Here is a 17552-nt window from a genome sequence, read left to right as displayed (position 1 = left end):
GCAAGCCACAGGCTATCTAGATTATTTTTGTAAGCAATGGTCTTTCAGGTTGAAAATATGTACCTACAGTTCCTTATTTTAGGACCAGTGGAATGTACCCTATTTTCAGATGGGTTTACAATAAGGTATGGTTAGCATCCAACAGTGATGACTTTTCTCCACATCAAAACCACCAAGTGAAAAATGAAAGCACCAGTCAACCAGATGTTTTGTCTACACCACACCAAACTATTAGTTAGGCTAAAGTCACTCTCTGCCTACCCTTTAATTGTCTTGCCAGGGTGGAGAGGAGGCCTTAATCAATGGGGAGACCAGAAACCTAGCTTTTTGTTTGTTGATGCCAAGAAGATAAAATTAACCTGTTGATAGATACTTTCACTTTTCCACCAGATCCTACATACAGTATATGAATTTGCATACAGATGTGGGAACTCTCCATGTCCATAGATGGACACAAATCTACTTTTTTCCTACCTTAAACCCTATAATACATCATCATTGGGAAAAGTCTTAGCCTGATATTCAAGATACTTTATCTAACTAACATGTCCCTTTTGTGCCACCACTCTCTGGTGTTTCAGGTATTCTAGACTAGTGTCCCAACCTTTGCAGTACTGACACTTGGGCCTGGACAATTCTGTGTGAGACTGTCTTTTGGATGCTGAGGTCCTGTGTGCCCTGTGGATTGTCCTGTGGATGCTGGCTTCTCTCCTTTCCTCCATGTCATGCTCTTTGCTAATGCCTGGGGTCCTTCTCTTTAATAAACTTTCCCCCATTGAGAACTGGGTGGAAAATCTTTGAGTGCAGTTTTTTCTTATCTATCAAGAGGCAGAAGGGAGATGGAGAGGGCCGGAGGGACTAACCATGGGAGAAAGAGTGCAGTCTGTGGGTGTTAATCCCTTGTTCCTGTAGGTTCAGAGGACAGCACTTGGTTTATACACCTTGTTTTACACCTAATGAAGTAGTTTTAATGCTCATGTCAACAATATGCCTAGCTGGCTTCTCTTATTACTTCTCTTTATGGCCCCCAGACACAAAGGCCGTTATCTCTGTTTCACAGAGGAGGAAACTGAGGCACAGGAGTTTGAGTCATTGGTCCCAGCCCTGAACAAAGGCAGAGTTGGATGTGTCCAAGGTCCCTGCTTTGACCTATGTTTCTGTTGTAATGATTTTGGAGACATTCCCTCGAGCCCATTTGCTTGGTTTCACCTTGCCGCTATTGAAAGATGGATTACCTGGGAGGAACTCAATTGAATTTCCATCCTCCCTGTGTCTTCCCATCGCGGTGTTCCCTTTCCTTTAATGGCTTTCTCAGGCCTTGCTGTCTGTGAACGCCCTTCCAGGGCTGAGCTCAGCCTGAACATGAAGCTTTTGGGAATGAGTTAGGAAAGTCTGTTCAGCTGTTTTTGTAGAGGGGGGAAAAGATATAAAATATATACAGTGCCTTTTCTCCCATTCCCAAAGTAACTTAGCCTTCAGGCTTCCAGGTTTGCATGTGGTCCAAGCTTTATGAGAACGTCCGGAGCGATGCAAAGGACACCAACGTAAGCCTCTCCCTCTTTGCCCCTCACTGAGAGGAGAGTGGGTGTGAAGCTGCCTGCTCACTGGGGGGCCTGTAAACTGTGACAGAAGGACCCAGGGTGCCCTCTGTAAGAAGCTGCTCAGTGAGCCAACCTTGGGTTCCCGCTTGGGCTTTTCCCTTCAGCCTTCCTCTGCTCCCGCCTCACAGCCCTCCCTGGGTCCACTGTGTTCCTACAAAGCACATTTAGCGCTGAGTTTAGACAAAGGGTTCATGCTTTATCCACTCCAAAGTATTTCTTGAATTTCTGCAAGGCGCTAGAGACGGCACTAGGAGTTTTGTGTATATGATTGCATTTATTTACCCACGAACCACACAATTTATATAAGAGGACCCCAAAGTGTGGTCAGGTTACATTAACTGTCCTTGGGTGCTAATATGAGAGCATAACTGAAACTCAACCCAGAGTTTTCCCTATCTGCAAGGCTCATGTTTTAAAACAACAAATCCTTTCTTCCTAGTAATAAGCCAGAACTGGGAGACCTGAGTTCTTCTTTTTGTTAGCCAAGGAAAGTTTGGGGGAAGAAAGGTGTCGTGTATGATCAAAGGAGCAACCAGATATGTCACCAGTTTGATGTGGGAAAGGGGAAAAATGAGTGTTGTAGTCTCCTGAATGGTATACAGTACATGATGAGAGGCTTCAGTTCAAACTGAAAGAAAAAAAAAATTAAAGGAGTTGAAGAGTACACTGCAGAGGAATGGAGCAGAACAGACAGCCTGGGTGCAAACCCATGTGTCCTCAGCCGACAGAGCATAAACAGAGGCGAAGAGGACACATGGCAGAAGAGCAGCCACCCCAGTGAACAGCATGGGAACCTTGGATATCCGCATGCAGAAGAATAAAGCAAGGTCTCCTGCCTTCACCAGTTACAAAAATAAGCTCAACAGAGGTAGAAGACTTAAGACCTGATACTATGAAACTACAAGAAGAAGCATGGAAAGTATTTCGGGACACTGGAATGGGTGTTTTTTTTTTTCTTTTTAATTTTTTTGGTAAGACATTTCAATCAGGAAACAAAGACAAAAATAAAGATCAGACTATGAACTACTGTTGCTCAACAAAGGAAACATGGAGTGAAGAGGCAGCCTACAGAATGGAATAAGTATTTGCAAACTGTGTATCTGGCAGCAGTCAATATCTAAAATATATAAGGAACTCCAAAACTCAACAGCAAAGCAAACAAAAGAACAAATAACCTAATTAAAATGGCCCATAGAACTACAGAGACATTAGTTAAAAAATACAAACGGCAAACAGGTATATGAAAAAATGCTAAACCTCGCTAATCATTATGGCAACGCAAATAAAAAATGCAGTGAACTATCACCTCAACCTAGTAAGCATGGAGACCATTAAAAGATAAGATGTAGAAGAAGGGGAAACTACATACTGCTCACGAGAACGTAGACTAGTGCAGCCATTACGGAAAGCAGTAGGAAGTTTCCCAAAATGAATTAAAAATAAAGCAATCACGTGACCCAGAAATCTCACTACTAGGTACAGATCCAAAGGCAGTGGATTTGGAAATGAAATCAGGATGTCAAAGAGAAGCCTGCGTGCCTGTGCTTACCGGGTCAGGGTCCACAATAGCTGAGAATTGGAAACAAAAGGTGCACCCACCGTGGACTACAACCAGCCACAAGAGGGGGTGCAGCCCTGCTGTCCACAACAGAGTGGGTGGGACCTAAGGCCGTCGTATTAAGTGAAGTAAAGCTGGGCAGAGAAAGACAAGGGCCAGAGACCTCACTCCTACTGGAATCGGAACAAGCTGGTTTACAGATGTTGAGAGGAGAATGTAGTTACAGAGAACAGGGAGGGCAGGGGTGTGTCGGCAGTCACTCAGGAATATGGAGCTTTGGGGTACTGTTGCACACTAGCTCACTGTGGACAACAATATCTCACAGTACATTTCAAAAAGCTAGAAGAATGAATTCTGAATGTTTTCACCATGAATGAGTACTGAGTAATGAAATAGGTATGTTTAATCGGATTTAAGCATTATGCAATGCATGTATGTGTCAAAGCATTACATAGCACCCCATAAATATGTACAAGTTTTGTATTTTTTGTGCCCATTAAAGTAAATTTATTGCATAATATAAAACCATTTCTTGTGCCTTGAAATGTCCAATGAGTGAATGCATTTCCCCAGAGAAAAGGGAGCACCCATGATTTGAAGAATTCAACCACGTGCTACACGTTAAGTCTGAGTTATCTGATGTGGCAGGCTGATGGGTTTCGGGGGGACTCAGGTGGATGATGGTCATTAGGTGAAGAGAATACTTTTATTTTTTCCCTTTTCTCATGATGGTGGAGTCTGAATTCAGGGACTTGTGTAGGCGAGGCACGTGCTCTACCTCTGAGCTACACTCCCAGCCCTCGCTTCCTACGCGTAACACCTAGAGGTTATACAACCACAAATAGGTTTGTTTCCCTGTTTCAACATTGGCTTCCCCCTTTTTAAAGGTTATTTCGAGCTCTCCTGTTCTCAGATTATGTAGTTCACAGGGTAAAATCCCTAGCGAGGGATGCAATTACCAGTCTGGTTTCACCGCTGTGTCAGCCTGTCAGAAGCTAACAGGGTGTGGAAATCTTGTTTCATTCTCAGCATGGCAGGCTTAATCCTGGAAACATGGCCTTCTACCAATTTACTCTTAGTTCTTTCTCAGCGCTGTCCAAAGCTTGCTCTACTTAACTCCTGGGATCACTGAAGAATAACTCTATCTGCATCTGAACCTTGATTGGAAGGTGTCAGGCTCCTACCTGAATTATAGTTTCACTAGAGGACAGCTAGAGTCTGGTCTGCAAAGGCTGGTAGCAGAGATGTGTGGTAGCCAGGGAGAGCAGTACAGAAGGACTGGCACAGGTGACAGGTGACATTCCAGGCAAGGAGCTGAGTAGTTTTAAGTAGATCTTGTAAAAGCATGTCACAGTGGGTTACCTGTGTTTAATATATATGGCATTGCTAGAATTGTACTCCTGCCATATCATAGGCAGTATAAAATGTTACCTATTTTATTGCTTTTACTGTTGTTACCTTCTGAGTCTAGTACAGTAATTATACATAGTGAGTACTCCACAAATATTTGTTGAGTGAAATTTGTTGATATTTCCTTTGAAAAACAGTGTTTTTCCTTTACATAATAATTTAAAGGCAAGAGTGTTGGCTGCTGGCTTTGGTAATGGTAAGATTTTTTACAGAGGAAATGGCAAAGCCCGGTAAACCCTACATCCTGTTAATATTACACTGTTATTGTAGGCTGTCCGTCCAGACTTTTCACTGCAAGTCTTTCATTTTTTAATGGTGAAATGCTTGGAAATTTGAGGGTTTATGGAAAATGTGATTATGGCTCGAGTATTTATCATTAGCATGCCCTTTGCCAATTTCTCAGACTGAATGAGTTTTTGTTTGAGCCAAACAGTTAAAAATGGTTCTATTTTTGAAGTTTTCAACTAACTAAGATGTCTTTAATTTGGAAAAGAGACGTCCTTCTTTGTTCCTTATATTCGTGGCTAATTACACACACACACACACACACACACACACACACATTAGCAGTCCCTGGGCCCAACTGTGTGCTCCTGAGTCAGAGAGCGCGGGCTGAAATGTTCCCTGGGATTGCAGTGGAGGAGCTCTGTGCCTTGTCCTGAGTCCTCATCCCATCAAGCCAGCTTCCTCCTCGGCAGCTCCCACAGTGGATGCAGGAAGAGAAGCCAGCAAGTTAGAAGATTAGCAAGCTTCCTCCTCACTTCAAGAGCTTTGTAAAGCTCCATGTAAATATTCCCCGGTACTCTCAGTGCGAACCACTTGCACCAGAGCTGAAACTGGGTGTGGATTCATCCAAGCTACCAGCCCTGGTGAACACATGACTTTAGCCTTCAGAGACTTACCGGGTGGTTAGGACAGCACACCATACACTGATAGTCTGGGTTTGTTAAAAGAGGTTCATGCTGTCACATAATGCTTCTTATACTGACTCCATAAAGAGATTATCACTGCAACTGTGGCCTGCCTTTTAGTTTTATGGATCCAAATATCACACTTTTCCTGGGTAGCCAGGTGCTTATGTGCAGCTGGTACTCAATCGATAGTATAAATTAATATCCGTACTTTCTCCCAATTTGGTAGCCTTACTGCCAGTCCTGTGAATTGAATCGTGATAGCTGTCTACATATTGAAATTTCTGAGATTCTTCCATATATAGCACCCTATGCTCAAAGCATAAAAATGAAGTCTCCTTATTAGCTTCTGGAAATGAAGGACGAGTGGAGTTTCTAGCTGTTATCTCCTACTGTAGCCTTCGTTCTCTTGGCTTATGTGTGGAGAGACTGCTGGTGGTCTAAACACACGCATAAGACCTTCTCTTACATGCGTAGGAACAAGCACATCTTTGGCTTCTGAGGGGCCTTCTTGCAGTTGAAGGTGAAAACTGGTTCAGAGGAAATGCATGAACTGTCTGAGGCTTCTCTGCAGCACTATCTTTTTCGTTTCAACAGAAGAACCCGAAAGGTAACCCTTCTTAAGGAGTTGCCCTGGCCAGCTGCATATTAGCACATTATGTGCCCATAGAGAGCCTCCTGTATAGTGTGACTTAATTGCTTTCTGTACAGTGGCATACGACATCCTCACAAGAACATGCAAAGCATCAAGTTCCCCTCCAACTCTATGGAACAGGAAACTCAGGCTTGGAGAGGCCACACAACTTCTTGGATTCCCCCCAGCTAATAGTGGCAGAGGCATGGTGTGAGTTTCTATTTCTCATGCTCCCAACAATAAGCACAAACTATAAAGAGAGGAGAGAAAAGAAAAATCTAGGGAGAGTCATGGAAAGAGAGGTTGGGCTGGATGTAACTGCCACCAGATGCATAGACAGAGACACAGTTCAGGTTTCCTGTTCTTTATAAGTCAGTCTGTAGTGGAATCTTGTGGAAAATATCAGGGGCCCAGTGTGGTGGCCAGAAAGGCATACATTTTGGAAGCTGAATGGAATACTCCTGCTGCTTGGTCTTGGGATGAGAGTTGGGCAAAGATCAAAGCAAGAGAAGACATTCAGGAAACACATTTCTTTAACTGCCTGCAGGAGGAAACTTTCACAACTGGAAAATGCGATCCATTCCCGCCAACCCTGGAGCATGGAGACTTGACCTCATTAATCATAGCTGTCAGGTTTCTTTCTGTAAACAGTAAGCTGTTGACGTACAAAATATCTTTCTTTTTCAAAGAAAAACAAAAGAGTGAGATGGTGAAATATATAAGCCATCAAAGTAAATGCTAGCCAGCACTGAAATGGAATGTTCTGTGCCTATACTAAATTTAAGGCAGCACTAATTCTAAAGTTATTGGACTGCTTCAAGAGAATATTTCTATATTTACACAGAGCTTAGGTAGAAAAGCCCACGTGGAGAGAGATGCAGGGTAAATAGAGGCGCAGTGATGATGCCCGAAGGACACTGAGGAAGAGAAGACGTGTAAACTCGAGAGTAGTCACAGTTGTTTTTCTGTAGTCCTCACACATGTGAGGTGTGCCAAGAGTTGAGTACCAATTGCTACCTTCATAGTTTTATCTTCATTCAGCCCATCAAATAAGGTGCACATAGGTGGGATGGAATTGGAGCGTGGAGTCAGAGAGGTCTGCTAGGACCCACGTGTTACCTGACATAGTTGGAAAAGGCACCTGTATCCTACTCAGACGCACCCTGACCATTGAGGGGTCATGGAGCAGTACTCTGGAATTAGAGACCCACAAAACTAAGAACAAGTCCAAATAAGGAGGAAAGAAGATGTGGAACCAAATGCTGAGGATTAGATTAGTGCAAGGGTGGGAAGAGTGACACATATTTTTCTGGGACAAAGACCAGTTCAGAATGAAGATTGGCTTCTGCTGTTTTCATCATTACTTTCTTAGACCAAGCCTCCCTCAGCTACAATCAGGATGACCTAGTGGCTGGCCAGGTAACTGGGCTTCCTGTTTCTCCTCCTGCTTTCCTGCAGACTAATGTCCTTCATTTTTGAATGAATCAGATCACAGCATTTCTCCTCTATTGGACCTCTCAGTGCCTTTCCATAACTTGGAATAATTTCCAAATTTCTTGTGATGGTTGTCCAGGTCCTCTACTACCTAGCTCCAGTATTCTCTCAAATTCTTTCACTCTTTTTTCTAGTTTATTTTGATATAGTCCCAATAGTTTTTTTTTTCTTTTTTATTTCTTAAATATGAATTTGCCTCTGCTTGGTAGATTTTTGTCCTTGTTGCTCTTTTATTTGGAATACTCATTGCTTTGACATTTACATTTTTAGCTTCTACTTAAGCTTTAAGGCTCAATTTGAATATCCTCTCTACTTACTCAGAGATGTCTCTGAATGCAATATCTAAAATATTACATTGTCTAACAATATACACATTTGAGTTAGCATTATCTTACATTATATACATTTGAATACAACAAATCTACACAGATGAAGAATCTGTTTCAAGAAGTGTTGATAAAATAACATCCTGGCCAAATATGGAATACCATGAACTGCCTTTACTAGGTTTGCATTTATAAAATTTGTTATGGTCAAATATGATCGTATATGTGAAAGCATTTGGAAAATGTAAGATCTGACATAAAGCCCATTGCTCCTGGACAAAGAATCAGGAGAATCATGTTTTATATGTTTTCCATGTTATTAATATTCAGAAGATAGGACTTTTGTAATCACAAATGCAGATGTTAAGGAATTTATATTTCACTCAATATAAAATCAGAGAAAGAAAAATTTTATTTGATACAACTTTGGTTTTTAGATTTTCCATTAGGGAAATCAGAGAAGGGAATCAGAGAATGGCCTTGTACGGGCCATTTATACAGGTTAACAAACCAGGTGCCCAACGCCCTGCCTTCAGAGTGCAAAGCATCATTTAGCAATTATTGTGGGAGTGTGGGAGTCAGAGTACCTGGGCTTCAGTCTGGACTCCATTTCTGCAGAGCTGTGGAATCTTAAGTCACTTAATTTCTTTGTCTCTTAGTTTCCTCAACTGAAAATAGTTTATACAATATAATATCTACCCTAAATATAAGCCTAGATGATGTACAGAAAAAATACTTTGAGTAGTCCTCACTCAGTAAATACTAATTATCTTTTTTTTTTTGCAAAGTGACTTAATTTCAGAGCATTTAAATGACTCATTCAGGGTAAAAAAAAGTGGTATTTTTGTACTATGGAGTACTACTCAGCTATAAAGAAAGACAAATTTGAGGTTTTCATAGGTAAATGGATGCAATTCGAGACCATAATTACAAGTGAAATAAGCCAGGCTTGTATGTGTAAACATCATATTGTTTCACGAGTGTAACAAACTGAAAGAGTAAATAAGATACAAAAGGTACACCTGGTACCGGAAGAAAAAAGCAAAAACAAAACAAAACAAAACAAAACAAAAAGATACAAACGGTACAATAGATATTGTGGAAGGGAAAGAAACTGCTCAAAAGGAAACAATAACTGGGATGGGGAAATGGGGAAAAGAAGGAAGGGAAAAGAATGTATATATATGATATATATATGACATGTATATATGTGATAGCTAAGATAATTATACTACCAATTTCTATTAGTTCATTGAAAAGAACTCTTTTTACTTATTTTGTTTGATAAATTTTGCTTGCTTATATTTTGTAATCTGAGCAACTACTCTGAAGATAATAAAATGCAATATATTAGTCATTGTTATTTTCATACTATCTTGTTTTGAAATTCTGTATCATTTTTTATTGTTTTTCTCTCTTTAAAATAACAATAATAAAAAGGACTCATTCAAAATTGCACAACATATATATTGTGGGATGAAACCTAGAACCAATAATTTCTGACTCCTAGAGAATTGTGGATAGATCTGAGAATTTTTAAAGGATTTATGCAGTTAAACATAATTTAATGCTTAAAATAGAGACTTGCTATAGAGCAGTGTGTTCCTTATAATATCATTATTTCACTAAAGATAAAAATGCATGAAAAGTACTGAAAGGACATACAGCAAGTTGCAAATTGTGGGTGTATGGCAGAGGGATTTTGAGAACATTATTGATTTTGTCTTCTTTGTGTTTTATATGTTTTCCATGTTATTAATATTCAGAAGATAGGACTTTTGTAATCACAAAGCATGAAAAAGATGAAACAATAACACTAACAGCCATACTGTAGCCCCTCCATCTCTTGAATGTATGATTTTGCCAAATCTTTACTTTATGTTCACTGCTTTACATTTTCCAGGCTCTTATGGTTTGTGTCTAGATGTTCCCCTAAAGTCTCATGCAGTCATGGGGGGCGGGTTTTCAGAGGTGGTTGAATCTACAGTGTGTGACTGATTCGAAGTGCAATGCTGGGATTAAGGGTGCTGGGATTGAGGATGGAAGATTGCCGGATCAGTCCACGGATTGGATCAGCACTGCCCTAGTCCTGGCAGCCTGGATAAAATAAAAGAGGCATAAAGAGGTTTCTTTCCCTCTTTATTTGCCCTTGCTGATTTTATTGTCTTCTGCCACATGTTGCCCTCTGCCATGTGCCACTCTTCCTGGAGCCAGTAGATGATAGACTGAAAACTCCATGAACAGTGAGCTAAATAAAGTTTTCCCCTTTCAACTTTGGGTGTTGGGTACTTTGTCTCAGCAATAAGAGAAAAGTAACTAAGACAGAATTTGGTACCAGTGAAGTAGGGTCATTGCTGTGACTATACCTGACCATCTGATTTAGGAGTCTTTGGGAATGGCTTGTGGGAAGAGTATGGAAAGGTTTAGAGATGCCAGCTGAAAAAGTAGAGCTGGAATGACTTAGGCTGCACTGTATGAGAGCTTCTGGTCAGAGCTCAGAAGTCTAGAAGGCTGATCAGAAACATTCGGTAAAGACCAGGCTCTGGAGGTTTCTTTTGGGAAGAACTGCATTGCCTGTTGGACTCCAGACAATGTGTGTTATGCCTCGATAAAAGTTCGTCTTCATTTTACTCCTGTCCAGAGATTTTTCTGGAGATGAATTAAAGATGGCAGACTAACTAGTCTGGCAGAAGAAATTTCAAGGCAGTCGGGTGTTGAGGTGATGGCATGGCTACTGTTGGTGTGTTATAGCCAGATTTATGTTGAGAATCAAGAGCAAAGGGCCCAGAAGAATGATTTAAGACACTGTGAGTTTAGCCAGAAAGGAAACTCCAGTAGAGCTGTGAGCTGCAGAGATAGAACTGGGAGATCTTGATTGCTGAGAAGGACTGGTAGAATAGAAAAGATGGCCTGAAGGCATCACAAGAAGCAACAGGACTCCACCTTTTGCAGCCTGAAAATTGCAAAAGTGACGTGAAACACGTTGCTTTGAGGAGGAGGCTGCAGAGCACCATGTTCTAGAATAGTGGTGGCCTAGAGAATTTGTTCCGCAGAATCAGATTCAGAGTTCCCAGTGATTCAGGCACTTGACCTCTACAGCCAAGCATGAGGGAAGCCTGGCTACTGCTCCTGTTGGCAACAGACCTTAGCATCATCCGGGTGGTGCTGGTTTTAGGTGCATGCAGAATGGCAGATTTGTGGAGTCAGGAAGGCTTCCATTAAGATTTTAGAAAGCCTGGGAGGCCAGGCAGTGTGTCCCCGAAAGGGCAGTGTGTGAAGCTGTGAGTGTGAAGCCAAAGGTGCAGTGGAGACCCCAGAAGTTTGGAGAAGCTAGGTAAGTGGACTGTCTGAGGGAAATTGCAAGGAGGAAGCAGAGCTGGCCCACGAGAGAACCCAGGGGAGCCACCACCAGCAGAAGTACCACAGAGGTCGACCCACCTAAGCCTTTTGGAGTTTACATCTTGCCACGGATTGCCTCAGATGCTGCCCACGGAGCCACAATTTAATGTTTGCCCTGTTGGATTTTGGACTTGTTTTGGTCCTATTCCTTTGCATCCCCCTCTTTGTAATTTTTGAAATGGAAATGTCTGTCATGTGCTGTTAAATGTTGGAAGTGTTTAAAACTTTTTTTGTTTCTGTAGGGGCTTGAAGATAAGAGTTTGCCTTACATCTCAGAGGAGTCTTTTGACTTGGAGTTTTCAGCAATGATGAAACTGTTAGGAGTTTGGCAACTCTCTGAGATGGACTAGAGGCCTTTTGCACAAAGGGATGTGCCTGAGTCTTTGAGGTGCTAGGGGTGGAATTTTATGGTTTGTGTCTAGATGTCCCCCCAAAGCCTCATGTAGTCATAGGGTTTTTTTAGAGATGACTTGATCTAGAGTGTGTGATTGATTCCTAGCACAATGCTGGGATTAAAGGTACTGGAATTTATGGTGTGAGTGCTACTCCCTCCAGAGGGCGGATAGTCTGCGTACAATATGAGGGACTGAAAGAGGCTTATCTCACTCTCTCTTGTTGCTTTTGCTGCCTTCCACTGCCATGAACTGTTGCCCCTCTGCCATGCCCCTCTGCCTTGGAGCCAGCTAATTATGAACTGAAACCTTTACAAACTGTGAGCTACATAAACCTTTCCTCTCTCAACTTTGAGTCTTGGTTATTTTTGTCTCCACAAGGAGAAAGGTAACTAAGACACAAGGAATTCTAATTTGGGCTTTTGCCAAGCTCTCCTAGAAACTTGTTTATTTTTCAACACCCTACATTGTTGCCCTCTAAATTTTTGTTTAGGTTTTAATTTGCTCACACATCTATATGAGTTTTCTATCCTCGGTACCTTGTATGATGGTGTGTTAAAATATTTGATGAGTTTATGGCAGTGCAGGTCTATAATTCCAGGCACAGCTCTGTAATCCCAGCCACTCAGGAGGTGGAGGCAGGAGGAGCACAAGGTTGAAGCCAGCTGGAGTAGCTCAAGCTCAAAACATGCTTTAAAAATAAATGCCATCCATCTGGATGCGGGCTTTAGAAATGGTCCTCCTTTAAGACCAGCTCAATTTCAAAATTAATAAGATTCTTTATAAAATTCAATTTTTTATACTGGTAATTACTTTTTCATTTCCATATTTTATTTCCCATCAAGATTTCTTTTGCTTCCAATAATTTTCCCTTTTGTATTATAAAATGTTTGTAAGCCACAACTAGCATTTTTATTTCCTATCCTTGTAACATTCTGCACCTAGATTACTCTCTAGCTTATGATTAAAATGGTTTATAATCTATTTCTATCCTGGGTACCTTGTATGGTGGTACATTAAAAATATTTGATGCTCCACAGATACAGGTTTCAAGGATTCTGTAAGGAGTTTTTGGGCCTGTCTCCTGAGTGGAACTGTACACAAGAGTGGGAAAGGCAACGTGAGGTGTGTGAGGCATGGGGACAGTCCAGCTGCTGTCCCGACGGCAGTGCTGGCTGCAAATGGCTCCTGTCAAGTCTACGGGGCTGCCTTTGGTTGTTGCAGAGACTGAGAGAACCCGGCGTCTTCCACCGACAGACTGCAGATAGGTGGATTCCTACAGAGTGCCTCAGAGTTGGGATATGGAGGTGCCCGTGCAGTCAGACTGCGGCATGCGAGTTAGTGGTACTGAGCAATGCACCTCACAGAGACAGCATCAGTGAGTAATTCTGCAAACAGAGGAGCCTGGGGGAAAGGAGGGCAAGGGACACAAACGTCCAAATGTATATGTAGATGTCCCAGTTCCCCAGGATGAATGTAGCCAGTATGCATTGCAAACAAACGCTAACAAAAACATTTTAAAAACATGTAAAGGAAGAAAAAGCACGTTAACTCCGTTAAAGGGGGAGGTCAGCACTGATCTTATGTTTCATTCTATCTGCACCACTGAGGGCATACTTTTGAAATTTGTAGATAAAAAATAAATGTTAAAGGAGAAAAGCAAAGAATAGAGGAGCTGATCGTTTTCTGACTACCAGGCAGATCCCAGGGATCCGGAACCTGGAGCACAGCTTTTGTGGAGCGGCTGGCCCTGGAGACTCCATCCTTCAGCTCACTATAACCATAGCAGGTCCTACTAGATAATCATCAGCGAGGCACAGAGAGCATCACAGTTTCAGCCTTGGGGAGAGGGTCTGGGTCACAGGTATAAAGACAGTGACAAGAAGAAATACAGTCATAAAAAGAAATAATACTTACTAAGGATTCAGTCTGTATCAGGCACTGTTCTAACTGCTTGAAATGTACTATTTCCTTTTATAAATTCTTCTCATGGTTTGTTGACAGAATTAGGAGCAATGTTCCAGGTGAACTCAGCACTGAGCCTTAGCAGTGCTCTCGGCTTCTCAAAGCAGTTAGCTATTTTGTTGCTCTCATCATATCTAATGACAACAACAGTAATAGCTGCCCTCTGTCCCAAATAAAACTCTAAGAGGTGTTTAAGACTTCTGCCCCGTAGGTGAAGTCCTAGGCTCTGTTACTTCCCAGAATAACCCATGACCCAGTTCAGGGCGAGTGGTCAACAAATGCCCGCAGAAACAATCCCCTAAATTCTACGGCTCCTCTGCCTATAAGTGGCTTTTGCTGGGGAGAAAGTCTGTGGTTTTCCTCACATTCTCAGGATATTTTGTGGTCTGAGAAGTCAAGGGCCACCGCTTTAGAGACTTTGCCACTCTGTGAGTAATGAAGTCCGATGAGGATGTGGAGAGGGAGGCCCGAGGGGCCTCCGTACGAGGTTGGGATTCTCGCGTGACGCCAGCCCCTGCTGGCTGACAGGGCGTCTCCCTGTCCCCACCTGGAAATGCCCCTTTGGCCAGGAGGGCACACTTACATAAGACTGTGCAGTTGCTGGCTGCACCTCTAGCCTGGAATGGACTGACTCCATGCCGGATAATTTCGTTCTGGTTTTGTAGGAATCATTAAGTGTTAGCCATGGAAACTGCTTCTTACATCATCTATTTCAGGGCTTCCAAATTTATAGCAAATTCACCGCTACTCCCCTTCCCAAATCTGTGGATGACACCTCCGGTTGGGATGCCACTCTTTACTTCTGTTCTGTTTGAATCTTTAGTACGGTGCCCGGTCATTCCCCACGCACTGCCTCAGCATGTGTGAAGACGCCGGACTCCTGCCCTCTCCTCTCGCGTGTCCAGTGTCCTCCTCTCGCACCTGGGCAAAGCAGGGAAATGGCATTTGCCGTGTCTGCGGGCAGCACCTGAGCACCATGAAGGAAGGAAGAGGGCGATTTGCAGACAGGGAAGGTTGCCACTGTAAGCTATGAGCACATGTGCACCAAATATCATCTTTGCTCTCACTGCCATTACTCTTTTTTCCGTAGGATAAAGCAAGAAAGAAACCCTCTTTTCAGAGGTTATTTAACTCCTTCTTATACACAAACTTCCAAAGCAGCCAAAAGCCAGCCAGTAAGTAGTGGAAAGAAATCATGAATGATGCTTTTAAGTTGTTCTTTTTTTTTTTTTTTTTTTTTTAAAGCAATGAGATTAGTAAGCGAGATCCAGGCTTCCTGCAATTTCCTTTCACCTCTCAGTGCCTGGGACGCTCGTGCCTGAACCTGAGGGATACGGCAGAAGTTGGGCCACTCAGGCATCCAGTGCCCTTCCCTTGTTTCCTAGGAGAGCCCTGGACACTTCACAGAAATACAAAACTGGTTTTCTATATACGAGGGAGAGAGAAATCAGTTGCCTTGAAGGGAAAAGTCTGCCCATTTACTTATTTTCCTGTGTGTGTGTAAAGAAAGACTACAAAAGTAAGACTGAGGATTAACAGGGCAGGACGTGAAATACTGTCAGTTTCCTCCTTCAAATCATTAATGGAAAATAAGCTTTGCAATAAGTAAGCTTCACTGCAGCTCCTGCAACTTAGAATATAGCCCTCTTAGGTGATGTGTAAGGTAGGAGCCTTATCATGTACTTTTCCAGTTAGCTCCATGGGCAAAAAAGGGGAGAGAATTAGTTTTTAAGCAGAGCGACAGAGATCAGGTTCGAGTTCTGGCAGGCTAGGTTTTCTCTTTCTCCTTGTCGTCCTGGTGAGGACAGGGAGGGTGTGCAGCGAGGGGAGCATGGCTGAAAGTACACAGCCCTCCTTTTCATTCTCCCTCAGGGGCCCTGGATAAAGGGGCTGACATCCCAACCTTCTCTCTCTTTTGCATAGAGAGCCCTGCTCTGACATAGGAAAGTTACTGATGCAAATTAAAACAAGAGCCGGTATTATCTGAAAACATATTTATTGCCTGAATAATAAAACTTAGATAAGGAGTTGTTAGAATTAGAATTCCCCTTCCTTGAAATACAAGTTCACAAGAAGCAGAAAGAAGCGCCCCTGCCTCACTGAGGAAGAGTACATTAGTAACGGGAACGGCAGGCACGCGGGGCTCTAGCACTCTGTCTACTTCTTTGTGACTGAGCACGGCACAGTGGGGAAGCAGACGCGCGGGGCAGTGCAGCAGTCCCCACGTGGGCGGGTGCGGGTGGCCACCTCAAAGCTGCAGCGCTCAGCCTTCTGAACTCCCCCGCTCCCCGGACACACCGCCCAGAGCAACCTTGTAACTGCACAGGAGGCTGGCACGGGGTTTCTCGACTCGTACAAGAAACGAAAACAGCTCACAGACCGTGCTTAATAAATAAGAGAGCGAAGGGGAGTAAGCCAGCCACTCGCAGGGGCTGCGGGCGCAACAGCCACACTCGGACCTCACGCACAAAGCAGGGAGGGCTGCCTGTGCCCCGGGGTGGGCCTGTCTCCAGGACAGGGGTTCGGCCAGTTCCCACCGCCACCTCCCAGGTGGCTGGAGCCCCGTCTCTGCAGTTAGGAAGCACGCCCCCTCTGGACAGGAGGTGTCGCTGGAATTGGATGACAGGAGGTGTCATCTGTACAGGTGACAAATCAAGAGAGGTCCCAAAGCAACGCACAAAAGCACAGCCACCTGACCTCTCAACTTTCCCTTTCCTTTTCAAACGACCTCAGATCCATCCTCAAAGTGCAAATCCGGATGTACAAATCGCAAGTGTACGGGAAAACCGAGCCCTGCCTCCTTCCCGCCCCCACCGCAGACAGGTCGGCTCCGCCACCTAGACTTTCAGGCAGTCGTTCTTCAGCCGACCGAGGCGCGTCCCGTGGCTGCGGATGGTGAGGGCCAGCAGCTCGTACTTGTCCCTGAGCCCCGCGGAGATGCCCAGCGTCTCCTTGAGCAGGGCGCGGGTGTGCACCAGCATCCCCAGGAAGTCCTCGTGCAGCCGGCTCTCCTGCCGGCCGTCCTGCTCCTGGCCCTGCCGGAACTTGCTCTCCAGCTCGGTGAGGGACTTGTCCGAGTTGGAGTAGGCGTCCCCGATCTGGTGCGACTCGCGGCGCAGGTACTTGCCGTAGCTCTCCTCGCCGTCCAGGTCGTAGGAGATGCTCTTGCTGATGCCCTCCAGCACGCGGCCCGAGTCCTCCACCTGGCGGCCCAGCACGGTGAACTCCTCGCGCAGGCTCAGGCGCAGCGCGTCCCCGGCCGGGCTCCCCGCGCCCTGGGCGCAGCGCCGGCGCTCGCTCACGCGGAACAGCAGCTGGCACTTCTCGGGGTCGTCGTTCTCCTCGTAGTCCCCGTCCGGCACGAAGTAGTGGTGCAGGGTCCCGTTGGACATCTCTGGGTACAGAGGGCCGTCAAAGTAGCCCTGGCACAGGTGGCAGAGGAAGCCCATCCAGAGGAGCGTCGCCCACACCATGCTGACGCGCGCAGGGTGACCAGCGGCGCGGAGAAGAAAAAGGGCCCCGGGAGTCAGCGCCTCCCCGAGCCCGCGTCCCGCGCGCTCCCCTCCGGCTGGACGCTCCCTGGCCCCCGCGCCCCAGCGGGCGACATGTGTCTCAGTCCGGGGACTCCGGCACCGCGCTGCCTCTGCCTCCTGTCCAGCCCCGCCTGGCTCCCTGGAGGCCCAGCGGATGGCTGGAGAGGCGCTCCTGCCTCCGGAGCTCCGGCAGCTCTATGCGGGGCGGGAATGCGCGGCTCTCTCGCTTTGGCTAAAGATATCCCCGCGCTCGAGTTACAGCTGCTTTCGTCACTTGGACGCCAGGGCACAAGTTTGGAGAGAAACCTCTGGCCAGGTCTCGCTGTTAA

General features: G+C 44.7%; 1 protein-coding gene across 1 annotated transcript; it reads right to left on the bottom strand.

Moving 5' to 3' along the window:
• Positions 1-15669: 15669 nt before the first annotated feature.
• Fibin (fin bud initiation factor homolog (zebrafish)) lies at positions 15670-17253 on the bottom strand. Its single transcript, XM_005401745.2, has one exon. The coding sequence runs from the start codon at positions 17161-17163 to the stop codon at positions 16528-16530; it is 636 nt and encodes a 211-aa protein (XP_005401802.1). The 5' UTR covers positions 17164-17253; the 3' UTR covers positions 15670-16527.
• Between the last annotated feature and the right edge of the window lie 299 nt (positions 17254-17552).

This window comes from Chinchilla lanigera, unplaced genomic scaffold (genome assembly GCF_000276665.1).
Source record: "Chinchilla lanigera isolate Chin_1 unplaced genomic scaffold, ChiLan1.0 scaffold00075, whole genome shotgun sequence".
NCBI lineage: Eukaryota > Metazoa > Chordata > Mammalia > Rodentia > Chinchillidae > Chinchilla > Chinchilla lanigera.
This window is presented reverse-complemented; position numbering and strand designations above follow the sequence as displayed.

Coding starts and splice junctions, on each gene's coding strand:
- Fibin (XM_005401745.2), bottom strand. CDS start 17,163: ATGGTGTGGGCGACGCTCCTCTGGATGGGCTTCCTCTGCCACCTGTGC.